At 46.0% G+C, this 22,153-nt stretch overlaps 1 protein-coding gene across 1 annotated transcript in view; it reads right to left on the bottom strand.

Moving 5' to 3' along the window:
* The window catches only part of Gpc6 (glypican 6), a 1,014,181-nt gene that overhangs the window by 13,927 nt on the left and 978,101 nt on the right, over nucleotides 1-22,153 (bottom strand). The window contains exon 7 of the mRNA XM_021181728.2: nucleotides 11,510-11,646. Coding sequence (XP_021037387.1) covers nucleotides 11,510-11,646 — 137 coding nt within the window. The remainder of the gene's footprint in view (nucleotides 1-11,509; nucleotides 11,647-22,153) is intronic.

Here is a 22,153-nt window from a genome sequence, read left to right as displayed (position 1 = left end):
TAAATGGAAAGAGTATTTACAAGGCCACCGAGGAAACTGAGCAAGGTGGCACCAACAGAAGGAACCCCTAGAGACAAAGGACCAGAATGTGACCAGAATGCAGCACAGTGCAAGCGACAGCCAGACACCAGAGGGCGCTATGCCTAACACATCCTGGCAGGGAGGGAGCTAGTCCTTATTGGCTGAGTCTAACTGGGAGCCGACTGATGGGAAACTCGGTGATCTTGAGGTGGCCCTCCAAAGTACAAGCCAGAGCCCAGGGCAGAAGCACAGAGCAGCTCTTAGGGGACAGCAAAGGTTTTTTAAGTAGTATTTTGCTCTGCTGGGCCTTGCTCCATAGCCCAGGCTAGCGTCAAACTCGGAAAGATAATCTTTCCTCTGACCCCTGCTTACTGAGTTCACAGGGATGTAGCACATGCCTACCTTTGAGTGTGCTGTTACAAGTCCAGTCTGTGGCTTATGAGCCCTCAGGCTGGTGGCGCTGAGTCTGTGGCTGTTTATCTACTCCTCTTCCTGCTGTGGGTGGAGAGCTGAGAAAGCGCCTCTGTTTGCTCATCCCCACTCTCAAAATCATGAACTACCCTCATGCTTAGAATCCTTTCTCTTTCTTAAAGTTACTTTTCAAATGCCAGATACCAAAGACTACAGCTTTTGGAAGAAGGACCGCACACAGTAGGAGTGTCCACACATAGTAGGAGTGTCCACACACAGTAGGAGTGACACTCAGGGTGGTAGGCGGGACTCAAGTCCTTTGCAGGACGTATTTGTACAGGAATTGGTTTACTTATTCAAGTCAGGGGTCTGCAGGATAAGCTGTGCATTTCCACCCACATTTCGAACAAAATAAAAGCAAAACTCAGAGTTCATGGTAAACTCTTTCCTATGAAGTTATTTCTGCCCCCAAAATAACTCTAAGAGAAAACAATTAAATCCAAGTACCCATACATCTTTATTTTTGCAGTTAAAGCATAAACTCCTACCATTCTTTTTAATGACTGGAGTACAAGCAAAATCTTGCTGGCCTCTGAGATTGCCCTCCCTCCTGGAGTTCAGTTGTGATGATGGCCCACCAGAATACGTAGCAAGCACAAGCCATCAGCTGCTGACATGGTTTGAGGGGTTAAGGTGATGGCCAGGGCTCTCGATGCTCTGTATTCTGGTCATTATTCCTGCAGCTGTGCCCAGGCCGAGTCAGAGGGGCTCCGTCTCTCTTGCACGCCATGTGCTCTGCTTAGCTAGCCAAGTCTCATTTATCAGCAGCTTGCTGCAATAGCTTACTCGGGAATGCTGCCCCTGGGAGTCTGAACATCCAGCATCAATAAGAGACTGCCAAGCAAGGCCAGCATCTCACTGTGCTTGGTGATGCTCAGCCACTTACAATGAACACAAGGAGCCATGGTACTTGTGCCCTGCAGAATGTTTTCTCCTCTTGGAGTTTTCCAAGGGCGACTTCAGAAATTTAAACATAAAACAGTTGGAAAATAAAACAGCTATTTCTGCCACTGTAGACACAGATGCTGACGCAGTAGCTGCAGAAGACCACTGCGTAGTTGGACAGGGAGATGGAACAGGATGTGAAGAAATCTCAAATTCTGCAAGAACAGACCAACCATGGAACTCAGAAGGCCCTTCCTTTGTCTAGCTTTAGCACAAGTCATTTCAGTGACAGTGACTCACATCTCTGGGGACATAGGTAAGAGTGCTGTCACTGACAGCCCAGGTTGCAAGGCTGGGTGGGCGCGCACTGGGAGCAGGGAGAACTTAGATTTGAGGACAGCTTGGAGTGCCAAATAGGGGTGTCATCCCTGCCAATTACTCATGCTGTGGTGTGGCAAGTGGGTGGCACCCAGGGACAGCCAACCGTAGGCTCACTTGGTTTGGCTTCTGTTTGCAGGAGCATGGCCAGGAGCTGAACTTGGACAGTTGCACAGAATTATTTTTCTTCACATCTAATTTCATGTTGTTAATGTAGGGTTTCTTGATTGCCACCAAGCATAGCTTATGAGGGTGGAAGAGTCCCAGGAGAAGTTAGGGAGAACGGAAGCTGAACACATTTTGTGGGAGGGTAGGGGCTATATACCCTGTGTGCTAGGAAACTCACTGCTACAGCTGACGGCTTTTGTAACCTAAGAAACAGTAACGTATTTCTTATAGACGGTTCCCAGTGGCTAACCACTGTGCCTGCCGTCCACGCCTCATGGTTGAGTTGGGGTTTTCAGAAAGACCCGGGTGCTCTATTAATGTTCTTGTTAGGAGGAGAGTCAAGCCAGCCTCTGGGCATGCTCTATTGCTTACCAGCACGCTTGTGTTAGTTCTCATGTGAGGAAAGGAAGGGGCACTGACTGACCTTTGAGTTTGGGGTTTATTAGCTACTAAAAGTCTAAGCAGAGAGGGGCCAGGAAGAGAACCAAGGAACCAAGGGCAGTAGGAATCACCATGGGAGCTGTGTCAGGCACTGAACTATGTCCAAGAAAACCAAGTACAAGAAGGGAAGGTTGCCCTTGGCTCTCTGTTGAAGAGATTTCTATCCATGCCCATCCGTTGTTTTGGGTCTGAGGTGAGGAGGAGGCAGAAGACCCTGAAGTGGACGCATGGCACAGGGAAGGTGCTCTTCTCATGATAGCCAGCATGCAAGAGCTAAAAGAAAGTGACTAGGGACAGAGTGTTTCCATTAAGGATGTGTCTCCGGTGTCCTCTTTCCTCTAATTATGCTCTACCCGACCCTACTCCACCATCTTTCAATGATACCATCAGACCATCAATGCATCAGTTGACTGTCCCACTGAGTCGGTCAGAGGCCTCCTGATACAATCGGTTCTGCGAGCTTTGCTGTTAAGCCTTGCATGGGGAATGAGCTTTGAACAGTAAGACTTTTGGGTAGGAGCATGGATTAATCTTGAAATAAACAATGAGGCTGGGTCAGAATTGGGGTGCCCAAGTGCTGGCCTGGGTTTCAAGTGCCTGCTACTCCTGACTGATGCTACCCTGGGCACAGTTGGAAGAGGGAGATAAAGCTGATTTCACTCACTTGTTACCATAAATGAGCTCGGCGGGATGCACATCTCCATAGAAATTTCTAGTGTAAGCTACACACGCCTTCATTTTTCAAGCGCGTTCAAAAGCCTTCCCGAGGTAAGAAGATACGTTCTGTATACAGACCCAGAATTTATGTGCAGTTCCAAAATTTGAACGTCTCCAATTTTTTCCCCTCCTGCAATCCATTTGTTAGCAAACCATCATCAAATCTGAAATATGGCCAATTACAGTCCTCATTTCTCCCACTTAGTGCCACACTAATGCATTTTTCTACAGAAATCCTAATGCATTTGATTGCAGGATGTAGGTCCAGACCCCACTGGGAACATTACATAATATGCAGTATGTTCACTGTGGTAATTTTCTCAAATCAGAAAAAAAAATCTGAATTCTAAAAAGACACATGGTCTCAAGGATTTCACAGAAGGGATGGCAAGCCTGTGATATCTGTGGCCTCCTTTTGCAGCTTATTTTAATACATATCTAAACTTTATACACCTCAGGATGGCTAGTATTAAAAACAACAAACAAAAAAATGACAAGTCTTGGTGAGGTCGCAGAGAACCGGCACCCTGAACACTGGCTTTTGCACCAATAACATGGTTCAGCCTGTGCAATGACTGAACCTCACAATGGCGGTTCCTCACAATATACACACGGCTGCTCTCTCATCCAGCAGCTCTGCCTCAGATTTATGTACGAAAGAACGAAAAGCAAAGGCTTATGCAGATGTTTATACCTCTGTGTGTAGCGCAGCATCATTCCAAACAGAGCAAATGTTACAATCATGCAAGTACCTATTTATGGGTAGACTAATGGATACAACGGAAAGGAAAGGCTGGCTCACAATGGGAATATTCTGGGGGACAGAAACTCCCACCCGTGGTGTAGCAATGATAAACCCCAAGGACTGCAGCCTAAATGACAGAAGCCAGGCAGGAGCACGACAAGATTTCACGCCTGTGAGCTACCTACGACAGTCTGCTCTCCCATTGGCCCACCAGGGAACGCCCCTGACCCTCCTCCAGTGCATCAGCATAACTTCAACGGTGCCACATTTGAAGGCTGCCAGTTTTCTTCTCAGAAGATTTCTCACCATCCCAATGTGTTCCTCTGGCTGCGTACAGATGGAGTATTTTACAGTTCTTTCAAGTACGGCTAGATGTTTCGGGGGCATCCTTCGCTCTCAGACTAAAGCAGTATGATCCTGCCAGGTCTGCTGACGCACTCGCTTCACAGATCTCCCATCCCCAGACATCATCCATCTGCTCAGACTTACCCAGTCACGGCTCACAGCGGCTGGCAAGGCTGACTGACCTGTTTTCTGGATTGTTCCACTTCCCCTACTTCTTACAAGTTACTGTGCCTGCCCATTGGTCTTGGGAAGGACTTCCTTGGGGGATATAGTGGTTCTGGGAGGATCTGATGCTTTGAAGCACCCTGGTGGCTCTCTCTAAGAACTATCTGCAATGGGTCAAATCAGTCTATATTCCTTAGCCAGGTCCTTAGCTACCTCCTCTCAGAAGGTGTTTTGTGTTTGTGTAGTGCTGGATGTCCTGGAACTAGTTCTGCGCACCAGGATGGGCTCAACTTCACAGAAATACATCTGCCTTCGACTTCTGAGTGTTGTTGCTATTAAAGGTGCGCTCCACCAAGGCCAGGCACCCAGAAGGCATTTTCAGGAAAGGACATATGGACGGCAATGCATTAACCCATAGGGAGCAGAAATGATCTTTGCTAGTTCTATAGTTCTATGGGGTGAAGGAAGGGTCTGGCAATGATGGACAAAAGGGCTCTACATAACCCCAGATGACCAACATCCTATCAGACAACCAGCATGGGGGGTGGAACATGAGTTTCACACTGTATCCTTTATCTGCGGCTTGCCCTGCTCACCTTTTTGGATAGTGGGTCCTGAGAAAGAGACATCAATCCTAGAGGAAGTTACAGGTCACGCTCTTTACTGCAGCTGTGTCCTAAGAAAGCAGAATTCTGCTGTCCGAGAGCGGTAAGTCAAGAGCCCGAGTGAACAGTAGTAGTGAGCTTGTTTCTCCTACTTTTTTGTGGCTGGGCAGAGCTCTGACACGTTCATCCTAACCATAGACGAGTTTTATTTCCCTCTAAGCCTGTGCTTTGCTGCCTCCCACATCATCAGTCTTCCTAACTCCTGCACAGACAGCTCATTCTGGACACAGGTTGCGCAGACCATGCTTCTCAGGTGTGACTGATGGCCACACATGTCCTCCTAGGGTCTCCAGGTTCACCCTGGGACCTTTAGGAGGCCTAGATTTGTAGCCTGCTCCATGAGTCTTTGATTTCCCCCCCTTTGGCTTTCTAGATTATTATCGATTTCCCCTGTAAGTTACCAGCTTTCCCTCAGTTCCTATTTGTCTGAGTTGAGTCAGAATGCTCTGCTGTCTTCCCCCAGCCACCCCTAGAAGTTGCTTAGGTCAGTGAAAAAATGGGAGATGTAGGAGTTCTACCTGTGACTCACTTCCTGCTGGTCGCTGAAGGTGAGCCCTAGATTCCTCTTGCAGGCCACAGACACTGATAGGGATGTTAAGGAAAGAGCTGTGTTTGCTCTTTGGACGAGTAGTGTGAGCCTCTGAGCTTGGACTGCTGGGAGCTGGACTTTCAGTATGGTTTTAATCTAGTTCTCTATGTAATTTGGAGGTTGGGACTTTGGGAAATGATTAGCTGAGGTGGGTGCTGAGAACCACACTTTGGTTCTCTGCGAGAGCAACCGGTGCGCTTAACCTCTGAACCCTCTTACCAGACCAACTGTCCAGTATTTTAAAGGACTTCTCACTCTGAACCATGGATGTGTGGATCCGACATCAGCAGTAGCTATGTGGCCTGGGAGCTTGTTAGAAGCACCAACCCTCACTCAGGCCTTGTTTATAGCTCCATTTCTGTGGCTGTGATAAAAAATACCCTGACATACAGAAACTGAGGGGGAGTCAGGGTATATTCAGCTTACAGACCTGGGTTATTATCATCAAGGGAAGTCAGGGCAGAACTCAGTAGCAAGGCACACCACATCCACAGCCACGAGCCCAAGAAAATAGATGTGTGCATTCTTGCTTGTTTTATTGCTACTCATCCATCAGTATTCTCCTCTCTTATATGGTTCTAGAACTCTTGCCCAGGGAATTACCCTGCCCACAGTGGATTGGGTCTTCCTATATCAATTAGCAATCAAGACAATCTCTCACCAAGAAGCCTATGAGTCAACATGATCTAGAAAATCCCTTATCGAGACTCTCTTCCCATATAACTTGAGGTAGTGTCAAATGAACAATAAACACTATCCAGCACATGGACCATCTCACACTCACGGCTTTGCTCAGCTCTGGCTCTCTAACAAAAATGCCACGAACTGGATGGCTTAGGTAGGAGAAACTGCATGAGCAACATGAGTTTCTCAAAGCTCTGGGGGAATGGGGCATCCAAGGCAAAGGTGTTGGCAGACATTCTCCAGTGATGTCACTTTCTGGTCTGCAGATGGCTAAGTTCTTGCTCTATCCTCATTTGAGGCAGGGTTGGAGAAGGGAGTGCGATATCATCATGTTCTCTCTCTCTCTCTCTCTCTCTCTCTCTCTCTCTCTCTCTCTCTCTCTCTCTTTCCTTCCCTTCCTCTCTGTCCCTCCCCTCTCCTGTTACAAAGGTATGAATCACACTGTATTTTATGACCAAGTTATCTTTCAAAGACCCCTACCTATAAATACCAACACATTGGGAATATTGGGGTAGATGGGTGGGCAATCTTAATGACTTTTGAGGTGGAACAAACCCTCAATTTACAACACAACCAAGCAGAGTCTACCTTTATGCAAGATTTCCAAAAGTGAAGCCAACACTACCAAAGCCAGAGTTGCACCATTCTAGGGTTTATGAGCAATTTCTGTAGACACATCTCACCGATCTCAGTGTCTTGAGAGCTCAACAGAGGCAGAAAGTTTCTTGTGGTTACATAGCCTTTCCATCAGAACGGAGACCCAAAATGCCAGTAGGGCAGTGGGTTAACACCTACAACTTGTCAATGGGAAGGGTCTCCTCTACCCCACTTCCTGTCACAGGGGAAAGCATTAGTGCAGTGGGGAGTACTGCAGGGAGAGGCAATGGCTTAGCACAGCCACTGCATACATATTCTTGACCATGGTCTCAACACCACAAACCATGTGATGACTCCTACAGGATGTACATATTATGCCACCATCACTCAACAGGTGCCATTAAGTTAATAGCTCTTCAGAAAAATAAGACAATCACTGTCATAAAAGGACATGCCCCCTTTAGAGTCATTTTGACTTCAGAAACATTAAAATCAGAAACGGGCACATTTCTGGGTCAAAGAAGTGTGATGAGGAGATTGGGAGAAAAATGGAAGTTGGGAGAGAAAGATGTGTCTGAAGGAGTCTGATGGGTAAAGCACAGAGAGGAAGAAGCAGGTGGTTTCTCAGAGACCAGTGTTCTGTTTTTTGCTGTACAAACTCCATGACACCCTATCAATCCTAATGGGCGCTGGTATTCTGTGTCCATTAACGTGTGCTGAGAAATATATTTCTTAATAATAAATTTTCACATGGTTGACAAGCATAACCTTTTTTCTTCATCTTTGTTTTGCAACTGATCCTAAACACACACACACTACACACACACACACACACACTACACACACACACACACACACACACACACACACACACACACACAAAGTCTGCCATCTTCAAATTCATACATTGAAAGTGGGGGAAGACTTTTTGTATTATATATGGATTCTTAACTATCATGTGTTTAATCAACATATAAAACTGTACAAACATATAGGGCCTCACGCGACATTTGGATGCCTGTGTACTTGTGCAATGCTCAAATCAGGTTAAGTGTACCTAACTCCTTAAACAGCTATTGTTTCTTTGTGGTAAAAATATTCAAAATGCTTTCTTACAGCTTTGTTGGAAGAAACACATAGTGTGTCATGGTTGTGTATAGCCATCTTACAGTACATAGTCCACCAGAGCTCATTTCTGTTCCCTACTTATAACACAGCACCCACCAATGAACCTTTATCACCAAATGTGTTCTCTAAGTTTCAAAATCTTTCTGTAGAATTTGCTTAAGTAAAAACAAAACAAAAAACAAACAAACCTCTCCCCAAACCACTACTACCAAAAACCACCTTTTCCTCTCCATGTGGTTCTAGATCTATCGATATTTGGAAAAGAAGATAGGTTCAGCTACATTTAATAAAACAAGTCTGGATTTGTTTTCTATTTACAAAGTCAGCAAATAGAAGGTTGCAACAGTAATACAATACTAATTACTACAAATTTAATGAACTACATATACTAATACAATACTACACAAATACTAGTACTATACTACAGTCACTACAGTAGAAGAATTCAACAGGAACGTAATTGAGTCAATAGTATTTGACACCCTCATCTTTTAAAATAATATACAGATTGCATAATAAAACAATAGCTGTATGGGGCTAAGTACAGGAATCGTCCTAGAGGCTGCCTTAAACTTGATTATTTTTCTTCACTGCGTTAGATCTTATAGGTGCTCCTACTTGTCTCAGGATGGAATTCAAGTGTGGCTCTTGAGCACTGGGGGGGGGGGGGGGGGCGCTCCCGAGTCACAACATCAAGTATGGATGGGGATGCTGCTCCCAGGGTATCTCTAGGGCCACAGCACCAAATATGATGGTGCTGCTCCGAGACCCATGTCTTCTCTCACGTGACTGCAAGTTTTTTACGTGTTGGCCTCAATGTCATCTCATATCACCTCCCGATATAAGCTGTGAGTCATGACCTCAAATGGAGTCACATAACCAAGTGTGGGGTCTGAAAACTCTGGCAACAGTAAAAGGTTTCAGAATGCACAATGCGCAGATTAGTGTAAAGTCAAACACGAGATAAAGCTGTGATGTTTCTGGCCCTGGGTGCTAGCGTTGGATCACTCAGTGTTGCGGGTGCTAGCGTTGGATCACTCAGTGTTGTGGGTGCTAGCGTTGGATCACTCAGTGTTGCGGGTGCTAGCGTTGGATCACTCGGTGCCGTGCCATCCATGGTTCTGAACAGGTAACATGGACACCTGGCACTGCATGTGATTTCCCAGGCCACGTAATGACAAAGGATGCTGCGTGACCCTCCTCGACTCAGTCTAAACTATGCAGTGACGTGAATCTCAGTTTTTTTACTGCACACGAAAAAAAATTTCACTCTTACAGAAATCTAATTATAGGTTACTTATAAGGAACAGAAACTTTGGAGCAGGTGAGACGGCTTGGGAATTAAGAATACAGGCTGCTGTCCCAGAGGATCTGAGTTCAATTCCCAGCACACACATTGGCCTCCCCTGGTCCCAGGGCCTCCAACGCCCTCTTTGGTCTCTGCAGACATGAGTCTCACAGGTACAGGAAGGCAGATAATCCCAAACTGCAAAGTAAATAAAATTTTTAAAAAAATCTTAAAAAAAAGACTGTAAATATTTTCCTCCAGTTCTTCCTCAGAATATATGTATCAGATTCATTTATCTTTAGATTGTGTTATGTTAGAATTCTGTGTTTTGGAAACTGCTATTTTTGCTGCTGACTTGAATTGCACATCAAAAAAAAAATCATTACACGAGATTTGGCTCGGAATTACATCAGAATTTTCCAAAATTTCTCAAATGGTCCTAACACATTTCTGGCATTTTATGCTAACTGTTTATATGAAACAGGATTAAATTTCATTTGTTTCTTTGCTTGAGCTGAGGAGCATTTAGGGGTGTTTGTTGGTCTGTTTGTCTGGCTGTTTAAGGGGCACAGGAATGCTGGGCTGGGAACGGAGAATTCTTTCTTGTTGATTGGGTGCTAGGCTCTGGGATCCAGGATGAACTTGGAAAACCCACCCTGACCTCCCTGTAGCTCTTCCTTTGAAGTCTTTTATGTTTCTATTCATTCCTTGGCACAGTTTAGTCCCTTCTCCTGCCCACAAGCATGAACACGCTCTACATTCCCTTTTGTAGGTAATCACACGGTGTGCAAATATCCAACACCCTGTGTGACTGTTCACGGGAACGAGGTTCACAGCACAGCCTTCATTTCAGCCAGGGCTGAAAGGTAAACACGGTTTGCAGTGGAGCCACCCATTGGGGCACCTGCAGCAGGGCTGCCCCTATGGTTACCTGCTCAGCCTGGCAGTGTCTTTCTGTAGTGTTTTTGGGAGCTGATGCATCGCAGGTGTTAATTCACAGCTGAATTTTTCTGTCCATGGGTGGCATGGTGCTCACAGCAACAATCTCCCTCTCTCCTCTCAACCTTAGGTTTGAGCCCTGACCTGTGGGGCAACTTGAATTGGTTGTGGATCTTTCTGCGGCAGTCTTGGTTTTGCCTGCTAGGCTCTTCCTCGTAAGATAGGCAACTGCTATCCCCCAAACAGATGGTATAAATTGCAAGGAAGCAATGTGAGCTCCCGAGGTGTCCGTGCGTGCTCTCTGCCTACCTCGGGCAGACTTCTTCTGAACTGCATCTCACACACTTTCTGCCTTAGTTGGACCGCAGCTGGTTCATTTCTTTAAAACTGCCCAATAAGACCCTCTCAAATAGAAGCCTTCCCTAGCTTCTCCACCTGCTGGTCGGTCCCCAAAGATTCCTTGAATCCAATTAGCCAGCTGCCTTACCCACCTGCAGCCCCACTGATGGAGGCCTGGCAGACTCCTCTCCTCATGTCCTGCCCAGTTTGCCAACTCCCAACCACTCTCTCCATCCAACTTCTCCACCCTAGGCAAGCTTGGGCCAAACCCCGTCTGAGCTGAGCCAACAGATCCAGAAATGTCTACTGGTCAGTAGAGTAGAAAGATAAGAACATTGCCACAAGGGGGACCCAAAGGGACTTTGGAGCCATGGAACCTGGTGGGTCCTTACTGTTTCCTCTCCATTTTCTTTCACCTTCCCATTGAACGCTCTGAGTTTCTTTTTCTCCAAAGGTGAAAATATTACAGTTGAATTTTCATTTCCTGTTTAACTTGTGATTAAAAAAAAAAAAAGAGCCCTACAGATGTAACTAAGGATAAAAATAGCTATGACTATTTCACTTCAAGTCATTAAGTGAACATAACGGGCTCTTTGTGATCTCAGGCTATCTGGAAGCTGGGATCTGTCACCACCCCCTGTCCTCTTCCAGAGGCAAGGCAGTCGGAACAGGGATTCACTGCTTAATGGAACCTCGAGAGCAAGTGCTCCCACGTGTTCATCAAACCTGCCACTCTCAGCAGCTGTCACCAAGTGGCTCCATAGCCCTCCGCCCACCACTGCTTTTTGCATAAACAGGTCTGCGGTGGTGCCAGGAGAGTCTTTCAGGGCCCAGTGTGCTGTGCCCCATCAGCGCTGCGCATCCCCGAGCGTGCTGCCCCCCACCCCCTCACGCCCCTGGCCTCCCTGAGCGTGCCGCCCCATCCGCTCACCCAAGCACCTCACCTGGCTTTGCTGTGTCCGTTCCAGCACTCCTCCTCGTTGGAGGTTCCTGCTGTCACACGTTCGTCCTTGCAGATGGTGTAGGGCAATGCTGACCAGACCTTTTTAGAGAGCTTCAGTTTCTCTTTTATGTCTGTGACCTGATCAAGAAACCAAGAAAGAGGGTGAGGAGTCTCGGTTGGGCTTTGCTTGCCTCTCTATGTAAGGGTGTGACAAACTGAAGGTGAGAGACCGTGACCCCTAACCACAAACTTGGAATGAATCCCTGCTATAGGACCCGCAGTCCAGAAAGCCTTCTGCCTCGACCCGCAGTCCAGAAAGCCTTCTACCTCCACTTCCCTCTTGCTCCTCCCAGAGAACACTTAGGCTACTGGCTCCCTGGTTTCCCTCTTCTCTGTCCTGTCCTCTGAATTAAAACCCAAGGAAGTGTGCTACCTGCTTCTGGGCCACTCTACTGCAGAGTACCTGTTGCAAACACCCTAAATACAAGCTTTAGGCCATGTTCCCTGGATGCCGGATGATGCCCCAAAACAAAGCACCAAGAGACAAAGCACATTTCCCAGTGGACTAGATGTGTCTGCAAAAGGCAGTATTGTTGCGAGCTCTGCTGCGGAGGAGGGAGGGACGGTCAAACCATGCCAGGAAGCTTTGTAAGGTAGAGTGGTTTAAAACCCAGAGACTATGTGGGCACGTACCTGAGACCTAGGCACCTCCTCTGCCCTGCCCCCTGCCCCCAGCTCCCTGCCAGACTCCTGGCCTGGAACATGTGCCACACTCCCCACATTAGGAACCATGACCTGTGGTCACATAGGTCCAGAACAGAGTTCTCCATGCTAATGAGGTATCTAGAGGCCCTGAGGGCTTAGCCAATAAGCTTCCCTTCCCAGGCATTCCTCCCTGCATAAGGTATTTAATCTCAGGTCCACCCTGAGAAGTGCGTACATATGTATCTTCTACCATGAATGGTCAACAAACAGTCTAGAACCATGGAATGTCTCTCATCAAGAACTGCTGTGGGGAGACATAAAGGAAACATTTGACTATTAAGCTACAGCTTAATTTTCCCGTAGAAGGCCTCTCTGCATTCCCAGACACAACTGCCACCAAGCTAAAGACAATCAACCCTGTGACAAGCCAGATCTCCTCGTCCCCCCTTACCCTCCTCCCCGAGTCAAACTCTCTCCTCAGCCTGCGGGTCCCCTGACTCCGTTCTCAGCTCCTCCATGACTCCCAGTGGTACTGCCTGGATGTACACGAGTCTGGTAACTCCACGACCCTGCCATCCTCACAGACCCAGGGACCCCCGAAGCTGCTCCAGCTTTTCCACACTCAGATTGCACTTTCCCACCCCGGAGCGGCATCTCTGTACTTCCCTACAGCCCAGCACCCACCCAGGGCCTCTCTAGTGGTTGTGCCCTGAGGTGGAACCTGGACCCACAACAGGCTTACACAGAATGCATTTGAGTGGTGATAGGTAAACTCAGGCCACCACAAAATCTCTAGTACCCAAAGATGAAAGCCAGTCTAACCACGAGCAATGGGTGTAGATCTGAGGGCTGCAGGCACTGACTGAGTACCTCAGTACTCAGTTGTCCTGATGGCCTAGCCATTCTTTGCCAACACCGAGAAAACGCATAGACGGATAACATGCATCAGTTACAGACTGCATTGGGTCCTTGAAAGTTAGCATTTTTGAAGTCCTGACCCAAAGCATCCTAGAATGTGTCATGATTTTGAGGTGAGATCCTGACAGAGGTGAGGAAGTAAAAGTGAGTCAATTTAAATAGCCTCTTCGTCAGGAGGGCTGGGTGGAAGGCGTGGACACAGAGAGGGAGAGTGAAGGCGAGGCATGGGAAGAGATGGCCACTGAAGAGGCCAGAAGCCACAGAAGGAATGGATGAGCACATAGTGGGATGTCACACTGCTTGCTTCCCTGGCTCCCAGTTAGACTCAGACTCAGTGCTGCGTGCATCCGAGTCCATATGTGACATAAGGACCTCCTCACAATTAGCCAGCAGCCTCCTTTGTCCCATCTCATCCCTATGCTTGCTGAAGTAGGGATAGGGTTGGAAACCACCTTATCTTCAGGGGTCAAAAATGATGGAGTGACTATTCATCCTGGTTTTCAACTTAGGGGCCTCAGGATGCTAAAGTTATAGGACCTTCCCCCCGCCACCACCACCCAATAAAGCCCAGGATGAGTTAGTGATATGTCTTCACAGCTGTGCTTGATAAATGTTCACCAAGATATTAGTTTTAATTATCCCATTCTGCTATGGTTTTCTAGACAATATTTCAAACACTCTACACACCTGGGGGTCATAGTGAGGGCTGCTGTGACGCACGGGGCTGTCCCTGGCTGTGTGAAGATGGGGTGCGGGGCTTCCCTGATTTGCTCACTGTGCCACGTTTTGCAATCAGGGCATGTTCTTCCTGGCATTTTGGTAGCTGAACGCTTTCATTGTGCAATTCAAGGAGATAACAGCAAAGGAGCAGCAAGAAATGTAAATGGTGTTTTAACATTCTGCACCACCACCGGGTGATTCACCTGCAGCCTGCAAAGTCGAGGCACACATCTGAACAAATGGGTGCTGTTAGCCACGGGGAGAGGACATGCTCGTGATGGGAAAGGCCACGCCTGCGATTTTAAAGGATGCAGGGAATGACGGGGGGCGGGGAGTGTTATTCCCAATCTCAGGAAAGTTTTTCAGTTCTCACGTTGTGTAGAAAGACTTATCTAATCCCACATGCTGTTTTGATCTCTGAATAACACACGTCACTGCTCTGCAAGAGTTCCGAGTTGTCTGTTTTGTTTTCCTGGAGCTTAGGAGCATGCGGCTGTGAGGCAAGCTTTGTGTAACCAGTTCTCCAGAACATAGGCATGATGGATGGTCACAGGAACCCAGCTCAGTCCACAGTACAAACTCGATGCCGACAGAGGCCCGTGGTCCTTACAGTAGGCTCTTTCTTTGCATCCCAGATGAGCATCCTCACAACACTCGTAAGGACCCGAGGCCCAGCATTGCAGGACAAATGCTGTCATGACATTGTGAATGCTTTTTGCCTATTTTCATTGACATTCTTAAGAATCAGCTTGTCATTCCGTAGGAACTCGACGCAACTCTACACAACTAGGGTTCACAGAGAAAACCCAAGCCACCTTTTGGTACTTATCTGGAGTTCGTTTTTGACACTTTGAGCTCCTGCCTTTCTAGTGCTGTGTCTCTTACTTTAGGGCTCATGAATGCGTCCATGGAAAGTCGACCCCACGGGAAGACCGTGGAGCCATTCCCCCATCTGCCCTAATGGAACTCAGGAACTCACAGCGTGGAGAGCAAGGCCAGAAGGCAGAATAATGGGGAAAGCCAGAGACATGTCAAGTCAAGGGATAGACAGGAAGAACATTCAGCCTCATGAATCTCACTTTGGAAATAAGCTCACCCGGATGTTTAACTAGAATCTCAGGAAATTTCTGATTTAACTTCCAATTTATAGCAGGCACTGGGGTAGAAGAAGAATCTGAACAGGAGCATAAATAAATGATCAGACGCATCTGGTGAATGAGACATTACACGAGACAACTGGCCTCAACTCCTCAAAAGAGCACGAGTAAATAAATAAATCAATAAAGGCAGGAAGACTGTTGTAGATGAAAAGAAACTCCACGAAACATCCCAACCAAATGTCACATGGAAGACCTAGGCTCCGTCTTAGATCTGGAGGCAGGTATCCAGCTGTAAGAGAGTGTTGAGATAATGGGGCAATTTTGAATATAGGAGTGATACAAGTTGAGAATCCTGAATTCCTGCTAATTTTCTCAAGCGTACTAATGATTGTGAGGCTGTAAGGGGATCTCGTTTAAGAGACTCACGCTGAGGTATTTGGGGATAAAATGTCCTTATGACTTTTATTTGTTTGAAAAGAGCAAACAAAGGCAAAGCTCTCAGTCATGATTGAGTCCATTAGAGGAGGATGCCAGCGTTGATGTTCTTTGTAGCCATTTCAGAGGTGTTTGGAAAAGTAAAAGCTCTGAAACACTGGGAGGAAGCAAAGTCTTTTTGTCAGGAGTGCAGCTGTTAGGAACCTACCTAGAAGTCACCGGCTCAGTGTGTGATAAGAGCTCTCATGCCACTAAGATTCTCAAACCAAGCTGCACAACTTCATCCTGCTTAAACTATCAATGCCACACCCTGGGCACGACAGGGACACAGAGGCCTTGAGCAGCTGAAGCTATCTTGTCGTGTCTTTATTAAATGGTAGAGATGAGACCTAGTTTTGCATGTAGACATTGGAATAGTTGTTCTTAACTACCTTGCTCACAGGAGTCACTGCTGACAGTCCTGGCCTCCAAGCCTCTGGCACTGGTGCCGAGACTCCTGTGTGTATTTCTGTGGATGTGTGAGACCCCGACTTAAAGAGTGAAAGGTAAAGCCCCTGGACGTTCTCCAAGCTTGTTTTCCCTGACCCCTAAAAATACAGCCAGAAAGAAGCTCTTTGTTCTTTATAGCCAGCAAAAAGCCTTTTTGTTTCTATACCTTACAACCAGAGATGCTATAATTGTCATTTTACCAAGGACACCCGGCAGAGAAGAGCTGTAGCCCAGCTCCTCCCAACTCCTCCCAACTCCTCCCAATTCCTCAGCTAGCATTTAAAAGCCCCCTAATGTTACCGCTCGGGGTCAAAATCCCCTGCCCTGTGTGGCTGAGGGACTTCATCTTTAGCTAGCTGATAATAAAGCCTCTTGCAGTTTGCATCAGGTGTGGTTTTCTCTCGAGTCACTGAGGTGCCGGCCTGCTCATCCTGGGACTTGAGCGGAGGCCCAGCTTCGGGGGTCTTACATATGCAGGAGTGATATTACAGTGTATCATTAGATACTGGATAATACAGTGTACCACTAGATACAGGACATTACAGTGTATCATTACTTGATATTACATGGTATCATTAGATACTAGATATTACAGTGTACCATTAGAGACCAGATATTAGAGTGTACCATAAGATACTGGATATTACAGTGTACCGTTAGAGACTGGATATTACATGGTATCATTAGAGACTGGATATTACAATGTATCATTAGATACTGCATATTACATAGTATCATTAGATACTGGATATTACAGTGCACTATTAAAGACTGGATATTATATGGTATCATTAGATACTGGATATTACAGTGTGCCATTAGAGACTGGATAGTGGACGGCATCTTGCCTTACGTAAGATGGGCCAGCCCAGTGTGATATGGAATCACCCTACTCAGAAAAGCATGCAGTTTAAAACTTACCAATTCAAAGCATAATCATCTATAAGTAAGTATCTGACGTCATCGAAAGAGCTCTTGGATAAAAGGAACTATATTTATCTTCTTAGGCTTAAATGTTTATTCTGTGGCTATAGGTGTTTTGTCTGCATCTATTTCTGTGCATCACATGCATGCTTCCTGCCGATAGAGGTCAGAAGAAAACATAAGATCCTGTAGGACTGGAGTTTCAGAATGTTGTGAGCTACCATGTGGGTGCTGGGAATTGAGCCTGGGCACCCCCAGAAGAGCAGCCAGTGCTCTTAACTGCTGAGCTATCTCCCCAACCCTCTTCTCAATAGCTTAATTTTTAAATTGGACACCCAGTTGTATATATTTGTGGGATGCCATGTGATATTTCAATATAGACTTGCATCGTCTCCTACTCAAATCAGGATCAGCTTATCTCTTCAAACATCTGTCATTTCTGTGTGGTGACTGCAGACGCACTTGCGTCCTCAAGCTCGCTCTCCTGCAATGCCTCTGCAACGCAGGAAATGAAAACAATAAAAATACTTTGTAACTTCTCACCCTTAGAAGTTTTTGCTTTGTAAGGACATACAGCATATGATACGTGAGTTCAGTAGAGGTATTATATAACTTAGGCATAAACAATGGCAAGTATCCAAAATGTCTATGATCCTAATGGAAGTACAAGATGAAAATAAATAAATAAATAAATGAATAAATAAATAAATAAATAGACTGCCTGCTTATAACTCAGGAGCTTACATAATTTACTTGAAATCAGTGACTTGGCAAGAAAAAAATCAGTAACATTTAGTGACTTCAGCTTAATGAGAAAGGAAGTAGAAGACAAATTTTTCCAGTATGTTGGTGGAGTAAGGAAAAGGAGAGAGAGAGAGAGAGAGAGAGAGAGAGAGAGAGAGAGAGAGAGAGAGAGAGAGAGAAGCTTTTGCTGTCAGCATCCCCTCACTAAGCACTTACACCTCTGTATAGGTCAGGGCTCGTGCCAGGGTGAGGGTATGAAGATGGCTCGTGCATCATGGCTGCCTGTGGATGCTGCCTTGCGGCTCTGTTTGGTGGGTGTGAGTAGATCCGCCATAGACACAGTCCCGGGGAAGTGGAAGGCTGTGAGAGTCTAGATACCAATTTGTCTGGCAGCCTTTCTGGGGAATACTCTATCCCCTGCATACAAGTTAGGCTTTGCTGATATTTCCTCCTTGTGACTGTTGAATTCCACCATGGGAACAATTAGGGAGCAGGGTAATTAGTAATTCTATCCAGAGGGCTTAAAACTAAAACACAACACGGCCTCTCGGTTTTCATCCCTCTCGATGATGATTTTTCCCATGCAGAATGGCCGCTTGCAGCCTCTGCTCTGGACTTCAGAGGTGCTCGCTAAAGAGCCGCCGGATATTCACGGCTCCCAGGGAGCATCTGCTCCAGGAACCGACACTCAGCAAACAGCACTTAGTGTGCGTCGGGTGCTTAATAAATATTTGTTGAGTGAACACAAACATGAACAGCATTGCCAATTATCTGCTAAGGGGAGTAAGATTTTTTTGAAAAAGCCATCGATTATCTGTCGGCTGCTGCCATCCGGACTTTTCTTCAGAGAGTCGGAAAGATGTGGGCAAATTCACTCAGGTCTTCACTAACAGAGCAGGGAGGGATCTCAAATGATCCTTCAACCGTCTAAGCAGGATTACAACGAGAAGTCACTGTAGATGCCACTGATGGTGTGACTTATGTATGGTTTGGGAGGAGGGCTTCAGGAATTTTAATGGTGATCCTGGCTTGTGGATAAATCATGAGAATTTAAGTAGACATAGAGCCACTTCCATCTTTAGGGTCCTGCACAGCACTCCCTGTAGCTTCCTTTTGGCTTTGGAAGAGAGATATCTGCCGTGTTCTCATTGGGTTGCTTTTCAGCTTTGTAATCCCTGTTGTCTCCGGGAGGATTACTCGACGGGGCACAGGTGACTTTGTTCTTCTCCAAGAGATTTGCTCATGGCTGCCCTTCTATTCACCAAGACTCTTAAGTCCGTTTACCTGGAACCCCTTCCTTTCCCTGGTTCTGTCCCGGGCAGTCGCAGTGAGAGGAATACCTGTTGTCCTACATCGATCACCCCTGGACTGGGATCTATTCTCCTAGCTACCTGTTGTGAGCCACTGGCCTCATGCCCCATTTACTTACAACTTAAGAAGGTTTTCAGTGTGCTTACTTCATCTGTATAAAAACATAATGTAATCAGATGTAAATAATATATACCATATCTTTAGAAAAAATAGATGATTAATATTTAAAGGGCTATACACTAAATAATATATAATGAGGGGAAAACAATGTAAATATTTTATAGGCTGAAGGTCATTTGTTAGCTTTGGAAAACAGTCTGTTTAAAGAGACAAAAGCAGTCTGACCAGTCTCTACTTGGGGAAATTAAGGGGAATTCCGTGCATTTAAGCCATCTATACAGCTTAGGGATTTACTAATCTAGTTTTGGAGCAGCAACCTAGTCTGGGTTTCCTTTCAGAAAAGAGTCAGCTTGTCCTGATTTCTCTACTAACTTCGAAGCCTGCTTCAGGAACCACACCGTGTTTGCCCTTCGGTGATGGAATGAGTTCTGTGAGGCTCTGTCTGTTTGCTGATCCTCCCATCCACTTGGAAACACGTGGAATCTAGAGTGTTGCCATTCCCTAAATTGCAGACAGAGATTAAATATCTATGAGTAAGGTAATCCCAGGTAGAAAGCAGGATTTAGTCCCAATGCTCGGTGAGGAAGCGTGCTTAGCCTAATTTATGCTGTCAAGTTCAAGTTCCTGTCTTCTGGTCACGACTCTCAACATGTTACTCGTAGCTCATCATTTTCAACTTTAAATTTCTTCTTTAGACTTGGCATTGCTTTTCCGAGTCTCAGAGTGTCTCTGCCTGTCCTATAATGTTTAAGTTTTCTAACAAACACTCTGTAGAGAAATTGTTTGTACCCTGTTTCCTTTCAGGAAACTTGCAAATAAGTCTTGGGGGTAACAGTAGGGACTCTATTGAATCCAGCCTGTCAGTGAACCTAAGGCAGATTTTGCCCACATAACACACCCAGCATTCTATTGTGTCCTCAAGTCACAATGTAAACTTAAAAACGGCCCCACATTCTGGGCTTCGCCACGCGCTCCCAGGGAACCCGGTAACAGTGTCTCGTCTATTGCCGTGTGACATGTCTTCTCTCCTGTGGTGTGGCACTTGTAGCATTGCTCCCTAAGGAGACACACAGTCGTGCATTTTGTAGGAAAAAATAGGAAGGATAAAAACCCAGGAGGAGGCGAGTGGAGCTTTGATGTTCTAAAAGACAATGCTTGGCTCTGTTGAGTTTCTCAGGGGATCGGGAATTGGATGAAAAGTTTAAAGGGTGAATTATCCCTTCTGGCTTCCGGCTTGGAGTTTCTTAGCTGAATGATCACACTCTACAAAGGGCATGGCCCCAAGAAGACAGATAGGATCTTCATCAGGCAAAACAATGGTCCTCAAAGCGAATTAAACATTGGAAACCCCAGAGATACCTTTCTATGCCATTCAGGTATTTTTTTTTTTTTGGATTAAAAAGAAAAGACAGCAAACGGTCACATTTTATGTTTGTACCTAATGTTCTAATTGTGCCTTGTTGCCTGTGATCTCATGTTCCAGGCAAGAATGCAGAAAGAGTGCCACATGTCCTTGAGAAAACACACAATTGGACCTTGAGCTAATACCAATTAACTTCAACAGTCGAGAGAAAAGGGACATCATTTAGTCCTCAGAAATTCACACAAAATCAAAGGGTCGCTTTGCCCAGTAGCTCTTAATTACGACATCATTTGCTTTTGATGAATGAAAATTATGAACCACTTCAAGGAGTGATTTTCTTATTCAATTGTCAAATTTTAAAGCAGAGCTCCTATGTGCCAAAGGTTCTAGAAGATTCACAATTTAAGACTTGTCGAGACTCCTTTTAAATCCTTACTGTGACACACACTGGTGTCTGGCTGGACCTCTTCTCTCCTCTCCTTTTCTCTGAGCATTGTTATGGGTATCCTGGCCATAGACAAGGGCGAGTCCCTCCTCTTCTGCCTGGCACTTACACTCGAGGCCCCATGGCTCTTGCTTTTCCTGCACATTCATGCTCCATGGTTGGTTGCTTTCTCTCCCAGGTGCACTCCCTTCTGATCCGTGTCTCATCCCTGCTCTGAGTGGTCTTTTTTCTCTTACTCTTTGCTTTGGACAACAGGGTCTGTTCTTTTCTAGCTCTGGCCTTGCTCATTTTGTTGACATGATTTTGGCTGAGTAGACACAGACATCTCCAAGGAGCTGCCATGATCTGTGAATGGTGACAAGAGCGGATTCTAAATTAGGTTATTAGAGATGTGGTCTTCATCATGTCGGACAGGGTGATCTCAGGTGCAGTCTTACACAAAGAGAATGAATTGAATATTTTATCGGTTTTCTGAGGCACATGAATCAGGTTAGTAGTTAAACCTGAGCTCTGCTCCCTCTGACATGGCTGTAATCATGGAATGGCAATCTTGGGAGGTTCTCCCTGGTTCAAAGAATGGGTTTCTCCATGTCCTACAGCAGTCAACAAGGTCATAGCTGTGGAGTGGCACTTTGAATAAGATCAATCTAGGGATTAATTAGGAAACTAACGATTTTGTCAATGTACAAAAGGCTTGAAAGTTTTGAGCATCTCGTTTTGCTAAAAATTTTTCTTTGCCTACTAGTTCTTCCCCCGTGCAACTCCTTCAGAGAGACTTTGGTGACATTCAAGAGATTGAAACAGAGGTCCAATTTCTACTTCTGTATGTGACAGACATAAAAATGATTCTGCTAAGCATACAACCTCCTGAAGTTACTTTTAAAATATTGAAATTTCATCTTCAGGAAATGAAACCCAGGATATCACATGCATGTCTGCTAATTAAAAAGGAAGGGAGGTTTCGGGGAGATGGCTCAGCTGGCAAGCGCTTGCCTCCAAAGCAAGGCGGCCTGGGTTTGCCTCCCAGAATCCAAATGAGAACCCTGGCAGGTACAGTGGCACCCTTAAAACGTCAGTGCCAGGGAGGTGGAGACAGGCAGACCCAGGTGTGTGCTGCTCAGTACATCTATCTTAGGTGGCGAGTTCTAAGCCAGTGGGGACACTCCATGTCACAAGCGGAGCTTGACATTCTTGGGGTGACATCTTTAGTTACCCTCTATCCTCCAGAGGCACCAGTTCCATGTGCACCCACATACACATAAATGCACACACATGGTTGCCCTCTAGTCTCCATATATACACCTACACACACACACACATACACACATACACACACATACACACACATACACACATACACACACATACACA

This window comes from Mus caroli, chromosome 14 (assembly GCF_900094665.2).
Source record: "Mus caroli chromosome 14, CAROLI_EIJ_v1.1, whole genome shotgun sequence".
Lineage (NCBI taxonomy): Eukaryota > Metazoa > Chordata > Mammalia > Rodentia > Muridae > Mus > Mus caroli.
This window is presented reverse-complemented; position numbering and strand designations above follow the sequence as displayed.